The sequence below is a fragment of the Orycteropus afer genome, unplaced genomic scaffold (assembly GCF_000298275.1).
Source record: "Orycteropus afer afer isolate SDZICR_OR568_19922 unplaced genomic scaffold, OryAfe1.0 scaffold00042, whole genome shotgun sequence".
Taxonomy (NCBI): domain Eukaryota; kingdom Metazoa; phylum Chordata; class Mammalia; order Tubulidentata; family Orycteropodidae; genus Orycteropus; species Orycteropus afer.
The window spans coordinates 11,767,820-11,776,863 of NW_006921629.1; the positions used below are offsets into that span (position 1 = coordinate 11,767,820).

At 48.5% G+C, this 9,044-nt stretch overlaps 1 protein-coding gene across 1 annotated transcript in view; it reads left to right on the forward strand.

The window, feature by feature from the left end:
• The first annotated feature begins 1,798 nt into the window (after window positions 1–1,798).
• The window catches only part of RAP1GAP2 (RAP1 GTPase activating protein 2), a 145,985-nt gene continuing 138,739 nt past the window's right edge, over window positions 1,799–9,044 (forward strand). Inside the window, exon 1 of the mRNA XM_007937578.2 lies at window positions 1,799–1,897. Within this exon, the coding sequence (XP_007935769.1) occupies window positions 1,892–1,897 (6 nt within the window). The 5' untranslated portion in view covers window positions 1,799–1,891. The remainder of the gene's footprint in view (window positions 1,898–9,044) is intronic.

Here is a 9,044-nt window from a genome sequence, read left to right on the forward strand (position 1 = left end):
TGCAGCTTTCACAGTATGCAGCCTCACCCTCTCAAAGGCTGCTCTCTGGCCAGGGCCTGTGTGTGTGTGTGTGTGTGTGTGTGTTTAGGAACAAAGGGGCTTGAGGGACGATGAATCCCGGATGACGATTCCTCTCCTTCTTTTCTCACCCCAGCCTCAGTCCTGTGACCTGTATCACTTTTGACTAGTCGTTCTCAAACTTGAGCATGCATCAGAATCTCTTGGAGAGCTTGCTCAAACACAGATGCCTGGACCTCATTGCCGAGGTTCTGGTGTGCACCTGAGAATTTATATTCCTAGCATTTCCCAGGTGATGCTAATGCTGGTGGTCTGGGGACCATCTTTAGACTTTAGGATATCCCAGGAAAGAAAAGGCATTCAACTTTCTGTTTTCTGCATTGTGTGTTAAACTGTGCCCCTGAGCCCAGTACTCTGCCCCCACCCCCATTTTTTTTCTTTAAATTGTCGTTTGGGTGGAAGTTTGCAGAGCAGATTGGTTTTCCATTCAACAATTCGTACACATTTTGTTTTGTGACATTGATTGCAAGCCCCACAATGTAACGGCACTCTTCCCACTTCCTCCCTGTTTATTGTTTCCCTTTGTCCTTCTTTCGTATCTTTTCCTGGTTTTTGAGATTTATTCCTAGGCAAATGCTGCCCTTTTGACTCATATGGTTGATTGTTCTAATGACTGCATACCCCCCTGGTGTTATTGTTCACCTTACAGACCTGTCTGTCATTTGGCTTGAAGGGTGTCTTGAGGACCATAGTCTCTAGGGTCCCACCAGTCTCTATCAGCTCAGTAAGCCTGGTCTTTTTTATGATTTTGAGTTTTGGTCCATATTTTTCTCTCCTTCAATCCAGGACCACCTATTGTGATTCCTTTCAGAGCTGTCAGTGGTGGTTTGGCACCATCTAGTTCTTCTGGTCTCAGGGTTATGGAGGCTGGGGTTCACATGGTCTGTTAGAACTATGGACTAATTGTTTCCTTGTGTCTTTGATTTCCTTCACTCTTCTTTGCTTCAGATGGGGAGAGACCATAGGCTCTCAAAAGCTTTTAAGACCCAGTCACTACTCACCAAAGCATGGTGTGGAACATGTTTTTGTGGACTATGTTATGCCAATTGACTTAGTGCCAGTTGTCATAGACTTGAGACTATGGTCCTGAGTCCCAAGGCCCAGTGACTCATTCCCTCAAGGTGTTTTGTGAGGGCTAAGAAGTTTTCATAATTTTGCCCCCTGTATGCTCTACTATATTCATGGATATATTTGCAACACATATGAATACCAAAAAAAAAAAAAAAAACGTCACTGGGATTGAGTCAACTCAACTCATAGTGACCTCTCCTTGGGTTCCCAAGGTGGTATCTCTACAGAAGTAGATTGCCCAATCTTCCTTCCGAGGAATGGCTGGTGGGTTTGAACCACCAGCCTTCTGGTTAGCAGTCAAATGCCTTAGGTACTATGCCACCAGAGGTCCCACATATGAATATATATGTAGAAGTATTCTCTGTCAAACTTATATATATTTGTGGGTGTGGTCCCACACCTTCCTACCCCTGTTTAGCTTGAGTGTCTGTCTATGGTATCCACTCATAGATTATTGTTATTACTGCTGTTGCAGGATTGGAGATGTAATAGTATTTACCTTTGTTGACTTGAACTCTGTGCTCCTCCCAGCATATTCCTTTGCCTTGATGATTTTGTGCTGACTTCCCCCTTATTGTGAGCCCAGGGCTCTTGGAGAACAGGAAAGGAAGGGGGCAGGCAGGCCTTCACTCACCAATTCTGTGTTATTTGGTCTCTTCACAGGAAGCAGGAGCTGGCCAACAGCTCAGATGTAACCCTCCCAGACCGGCCACTATCCCCGCCTCTCACTGCACCTCCCACCATGAAGGTAAGAGCCTTAGAGTTGATAAGGGGAGAAGGGAAGCGTGTTGGGGCAAGTATCAAGTCCTTGATGTCACTTTGGCTGCAGGCGCAGTTGTTCCGTGTCCCAGTGGAGGCCATGGAGTAGCTGACACCTCTGGAGACAGCATCTAATTAAACTGCACAGGTGTGGGACTGCAAGTGTGCCTGTAAGACTTAGGTGTGGCAGTGTCAAGGGGTGGCGAGGAAATAGACTGGTGTTGAAACAAGGTTGGCACAGTTCTTGGTCATTAGTGGAAGGCTTTATGGAGCTGAGGGGCTCAGGAGCAGGGAGCCCAGGTGGGAGGAAGTGAGGCAGATTTTGAATGCAGCAGGTACTTTAAGGGGCAGCCACCCAAAAGGTCTGTCTGGGGCTGGTGGTGGGGAGGGAGGGGTCCTGTGGAGGGGGACCCTCATAGGATTTGAATGGCACTCTTGTGCTAATCTCTCTGCATCTGACTGTTCCTCTTGGGATGTCCTTGGGTCTTGTCTTTTCTCACTAGCATTTCATTCATAAGTCTGTTCCCTGGGGAGAACAGATCCCAGGCCCAACACCCTCTCATTCCTGGAAAGGAGCAGGGGACAGTATTCTCACCCATTCCTATTCCCACACTCTTCTTTGTCCACCTTCCAGTCCCCCCAGCAGGATGGTCCCACAGGCCTGAGCTGGCCCTTAGGGGAACTTTTGGCTCAGCCAATGTCCCTGCCTAGGCAGCACCTCCACCTCGAATGCTTTTCAGGGTGAGAATGAGCTCTGAAGAAGACATCTGCCTCCTGAGTCATCTGAGGGGACATCTAGGCCAATCCCCATCTCTATTCTGGGGTTTGCTCTGGGATGACTCATAAGGAAATAATTAGACATCTCTTCCTAATGCTTCATGTTGTACCCCCTTCCCTGACCAAACCTATTGCAAGGTGGCACCCCCAGAGGATGCAGGTAAAACCTACCCATGTTCCTGCTCTCATCTCATACTGAATGCTTACCAGGAGCAAGGGCGTGTAGTATGGGAATGGCAGCCAGAGCCCTGGTTGGATTAGGAGTTCTGCAGTGGGCAGGCGCAGGGCTGACTGAGAACATCTCTGCTGTCCTGGTGGGGCCCCCAGGGGACATTGAAAGACCAGCTTCACAAACCTGGTCCCAGTGTTGTTGATATCTGAGCTGGGTGCTGGGGTTGGCTTATTTGCAGAGTGATGGTGAGAAGCATGTCACCATTCTGAGTTTTAGCCCTATGATTTGCAGAGTTGGCTGTGGGATGCTTATCTCTGTGCTCATGGGTGGTGTGCATTTGCAGAGAGAACTCTGAAAGTTTCCTAGGACTTTCTCTTGGTAGGCTTTGTTGTTGTTGTTATGTGCCATTGAGTCAGACCCGACTCATAGTGACCCCTCCTTGGGTTTCCAAGGCAGTATCACTACGGAAGGAGATTGCCCCATCTTCCTTCCAAGGAGTGGCTGGTGGGTTTGAACCTCTAGCCTTCTGGTTAGCAGTCAAGTGCCTTAGCCACTACGCTACCAGAGCTCCCTGGTAGGCTTTACTTACTCACTTATTCACTCGTTTATTTCCTTCAATACCTAGAATTTATATGTCATAATAGTCAGAATTCTTCAAGTGACAGAAACATAATTCAGTTGGGCTTAAGCATAAAAAGAAGTTTATTGCCTTTGTAATGGCAAGTATAAAGCCCAGGCATGGCTGCATCCTGAGTTCTGTCTCTCGTCTGTGTTGGTTTCATTCTTTGTCAAGCTTTGTCTCTGTGGTAGCAGGAGGGTGACAGCAACTTCTGCCTACTGAAAGTAATCCCAGTGGAAAAAAGAGTATCTTTTTTGGTAACACTTCTAACAGAAGACCCAGGGATTGAAGCTCATTGGCCTGGCTCAGGTCACATGCCTATCTTTGAACCAATTATTGTGGCCAGAGAGATAGAAGGCATTGATTGGCCAGACTTGAGAATCATGCCCACCCAACTAAACCATAAGAATAGAGAGTGGGGAAGGGGTGGTTCCTCAAAGGAAACTTGAGGTGCTACTATGAAAAGAAGAGGAAATGAGCAAGATGAGCAAGACCAGCAGCTTTCTACCACAGGTGTTGATGATGTGCTAGATATTGGGGGTCTAGTAGTGAACAAGGCAGTTTGGGTCCCTTCTCTCCTGGAGTTTGTAGTGTATCTAGGGAGAGAAGACACTTAGATGTGATGAATATTCTAAAGGAGAAGCAAGGGTAGCTTGGAAGAATGTAACAGGAGTTGGAGGGCTATCTAACCTAGTCTTTGGGAGGGTCCGATAGAGCTTCTTTGAGGAAAAGATGTTTAAGCTGAGCCCTGACAATTGAGTGGGAGTCAGTCAGGCAAAGGTGGAGTCAGAGGGAGAATGCCCTAGATCCTTGTAACTCAAGTGAGGAGGAACCAGCACTGGTATCTTTCGGATCATCTTTTGCATCATTTGGAAGCACTCTAGAAATGCAAAATCTCAAGCCCTGCTCCAGACTTCCTGAATCAATACCGGCATTTTACTGAAGTCTCCAAGTGCTAGGTTTGCACATTATGCTTGAGAATCATTGCTCTGGCTATGTACACATGTGCTGAGGCAGGAGAGAGATGGGGAAGAAGACCAGAATAGCTAGAACACCCAGGGTTAGGGACAGAGAGGCTGGACATGTAGGCAGGGACCAGAGCAAGCAGATAATGGGAAGTTTTGCTAAAAGATTTTCGTGTTTATCCTAACAAAGGGCACTGAAGTCATTGATTTTCATCAGAGGAGTAAGAGGATGGGATTTTTTTTTATTTTTTTTTTTAATTAGGATTTGGGTGAAGATTTACAGAGTAAATTCACTTTTCATACAGCAGTTCACATATACTTTGTCTCATGTCATTGACCAAAATTTACAATGCAGCAGCTCCCCTCCCACTTCCTCCCCATAGTTACCTCCTCCCAGTGTCCATCCCTTCATACTCTTCTGCAGAGGATGGGATTTTTGAAGAATGGTTACGGGGAGAATACATGAGAGGGAGTGGAGTGGCAATTGGGAGATAAGTTTGGGAGGCCTGCGGTGGTAGCCCAGGCAGGAGAGGATGGTGCCCTACTTCCATCTCAAATTTCAAGGAGGTAGATTGAGATTTGAGGATTAGGGAAGAGGGAGGAGAAAAAAGTGGCTTCCAGTTTTGGAGCAACTGGATACATGGGGGAGCCTTTTGCTGAGGTTGGAACGACTCGGGATGAAGGGGGTAGGTCAGGGTCTAAATTCTCAATGTGCTGAGTTTGAAGTGCCTGAGATATGAGGAGGATGTCTGTGAGCAGCTGGGTATTTGGGGCCAGGTTCAGAAGAAGGGTCTGGCTGGGCTGGAGGTCCAAATCTGGGAGTGTTCTCTTAGAGGTCAGCTCACAGTGGTGAGCTGTCCAGGCGGAGCATGGAGTGAGAAGAAGAGGGACTCCTCCAGCTGGTCTTGAGTCTCTGCAGAGGAGGCTGGACCTAGATGTGGAGGGAAGGGATATTGAATGCTGCTCAGAGACCAAGAATTATGGGAGTGCACAGTGGCTACTGGGTTTAGGGCTTGGTGGTGGCTGCTGATGTAAATGAGTGCAGTCCAGGGGAGGAGTAAGAGATGGACAGCAGATTGGAATGTGCTCAGGAGTGAGGAGAGATGGTGAGAGCCAGGTGTAGAGAATGCTTCTGAGCTGGAGAGATTTGAGCACATGTGAAAGCCAGAAGGAAGGAGTCAGAGGGGTGAGGAGTAGCAGGAGAGAGCAGAGATCAGAAATCTGGTCCACAGTAAGAGATTATGAGTTAACATATTTATTCATTCCAAAGATATTTACAGACATCCTCTGAGTGCCTGACCCTGCTTTGTTCTGGGCTGGGGTGTCACAGGGCCCAGGGGGATAAGGCTGGCTTGAGCAGAGTCCCAGGCAGGCGCAGAGCAGAGCAGCAACCCTGAGGGAAACCTCATTGACTCACTATCAACTCTCCACGCCCATCCCCCAAACATTCTGTCCTTCTCTTTGAATTCTGCTTAGGAATTTCACAACCAGTGACTTTACTGTCCAGAGCCCCAAGATGTGGGGGGTTGCCTGGGACTCAAAGACAACAGTTGGGCCCTTCCATGGTTGGTGTTGTGACCAGTGTGTGTGGTATGCCTGAACTTCGGGGACTCTTTGTAACTGTGATGTGGGCTTATTCTGTGGTTAAGACAGCAGTGGCTGTGGTTAGGAGCATGTTTGTGGCTAGCACATGTTTTCCTCCATGTGCACAAGTAACTGACCTGTATGGGATTTCAAACCATAGTCCTCACCTCACACCAGCCTGCTCCAGCCAGCCCCAGAGGAAGCCTTCCTGTTGTGATTGCAATTACCAAATTATATTGCAGTTCCTGTTGCTGGGGGTCCAACCCTTCCCCTAGACTGAGTTCCTTGAGGGCAGTGACTGTGTCCTGGCTCAGAGTGGGTGCCTGATAGACGTTTATAGTGTTTTCTGCATGGCAGATCCAGACTGGTGGAGGCAGGGACTCTGAGCTTGCTTCTGGCATTGCTCCTTCACCACTCTGTTTTCGCGTGAATCTTATATCCCAGCAGGCTCTCTGTCCCCAGGTAATAATTTTCTAAATTAAGCTCCTAGAGTGTACTCTTTAAGCTGTGGACCAAAGACCCTTCCCTTCCTCATCAGTCTCACCTGAGATTCTTGTTAACTCTGCAGATTTGGGCTACTATCTGCATATCTGTCTCTGCTTTGTTGACACCTCTGACTTCCCCAAGTTATTCTTGCATGCTGAGGTCTGAGGTGCCACGGGGTGAAGGCTGGGGGTCTCCGCAGGTCTCCTCATGAATCTGCTCACTACCCTCTGGGCATCTGGGTAATTGAGGTGGGCCTTTTGTTCCCTTGGCAGTATAGCCACAGGGTGAGGTGCCCCTTTGGCTGATTAGCTTGGCAGTCATAGAATGTCAGGAATGGACCATCTATTGGCTCTGTAAGTAAACCGAACGCACAGAGACAAGAAAGGACCTGCCAGGGTCTCCCTGCAGGTAGTTGTGTTCCCCTTGTGGAATAAGTTAGATTCTAAGACCCAAACCACTTTTGGTAAAGCATCCTCTTCATCCCATCACCCATGCCCAAGGACAGCCCGTCCTCTTGTTGCTCCTTCCACCACCACCCCCGCAGGGATTGCTGGAATAGTAGTTGCCCCCCAGCTGAGAATCCCTTTGCTCCCCATGCCTGTTGCAACTAGTCTTTTGCTCACCCTCCCCCACCTCTGTTTCTTGTGTTTTTCAAAGAGATGCTGAGCAGATGGGCTGAGTGAGAGCCCAACTCCCAGCCAGAATGTAGACTGTGGATCGCACAGGGTGGGCTGGGAGTGGGCCTGGGGCTGCCTCTCTTGGAATGCTGTTGGTTGTCTCCAAGGCTGTGTTTTTCATGATCTGATCTTCATGCTCAAATGGATCAATAGGCATTTAGGGAGGGGCGGCTGTGTGCCCAGCATGTGCCAAGCCCTGGGGGGGTCATACTCAGGCCATAGTCCTTGACCTTCAAAGCACCTTAACTAAGCAGAAGACACCATATGGCTCAGCATGTGACAAGGCTTCTCACAGTAGAAGAGAGTGGAGAAGGCTTCATGGAGAGGCCAGGTGGAGGGTCGGCAGGGCTGTAATAGCAAGCAGGGGGTTTGGGCTAACCCACCAAGACTTTCAACTGCAAGCTCTCTGGGCTTCATGAAATGAAAGGGCTGGGGCTGATTTCCTGATTCGCTTCCAGCTCACACAGGGCATTTCACTGAAGCTGAGTGTGTTTGAACTTGATCTGATCTTGATCAGAACAGACTCATCTCTGGAGACCCACCAGTCCCTGAGTTGGGCTGGCCAGCTGGGAAGTAACCCTTCTTCAGCCTTCTTCTTTCCTTTTTATGCAAGTCTTAGACCTCTTCATTAGAAGAGGCTAATGGAACTCTTCGGAAGGAAGGCTGGGCAATCTACTTCCATAGTGATACCGCCTCGGAAACCCAAGAAGGGGTCGCTATGAGTCAGATCCGACTCGATGGCAAACACAACAACAACAACAGCAACAATGGAGCTCTGGGGTTCCCATTGTCCATGTGAGCCAGTCTTATTCCTACATAGTTCTTTTTGTGCTTTGCTCTCAACGCCTCGTCAGTGCTCCAGAGACCCTCCAAGGTAGGCTAGGCAGGTGTGCATGTCGTCTCATGCTTGGGAAGAACATGGCCGTCAGAGGGCCTTCTTGTCTAATCACTTTTGGGCATTCTTATTGAGCATAGGCTGTGTCTTCGAGGCTCCTAAATTGCCTATCAGCTTCTCTTTGCCTGGGGGTTGGGTTTCCTTTTTAGTTCATAGCACTGCCCCAAGCCTGATTCCATCTCTTTGTCTCTTGGTACTGCCACCTACCTCTTTTTTGTTCTGGGGCTGGGAAGGGAAACTTTCCCCTTCTGTCAGGCTTGAGTGAGGAGGTGTCAGCCCCTCAGAGCTATCAGTTTTGTGTGGATGAGGTGAGGAAGCATTTGTGGAAGGATGTTGGGAGCCTTCCTGGGCTGGCACAGGGAGGACTCATGGACATCAACAAGGAAATCCACCTCTGGGTCCAACCTCGAGGTGGATGTGAGATTTAGGACAAATATTTGTTCCTCCCTATTATAGCCACTGGAGTCCTCAAGTAGTGCAAACCATCATTGTGCTTGGCTGCTAGCTTAAAAGTTGGGAGTTTGAGTCCACCCAGAACACCTTGGAAGAAAGCCCTGGTGATCTGCTTTCAAAAAATCAGCCACTGAAAGTTCTGTGGAGCTCACTCTTAGTGTGACACACATGGGTTGCCATGAGTCAGAATTGACTCAGCAGTAACTGATACTTTCTTTTTATCACATCTACTGGCTGGGGTTCTGCTGGTTCTCTTGTTGAAGTTCTGTGGGCCCTGGATGAATTGTCTCTGGTCTCTACACCAAAACCAAAGAACCCACTGCCATCAAGTTGATTCTGACTCATAGCGACCCTATAGGACAGAGTAGAAATGCCCCATAGGGTTTCCAAGACTGTAAATCTTTATGGAAGCAGAATAACCTCTTCTTTCTCCCATGGAGTGGATGGTGAGTTCGAACTGTCAGTCTTTTGGTTCGCAGCCACCTGCTTTAACCACCATGCCACCAGA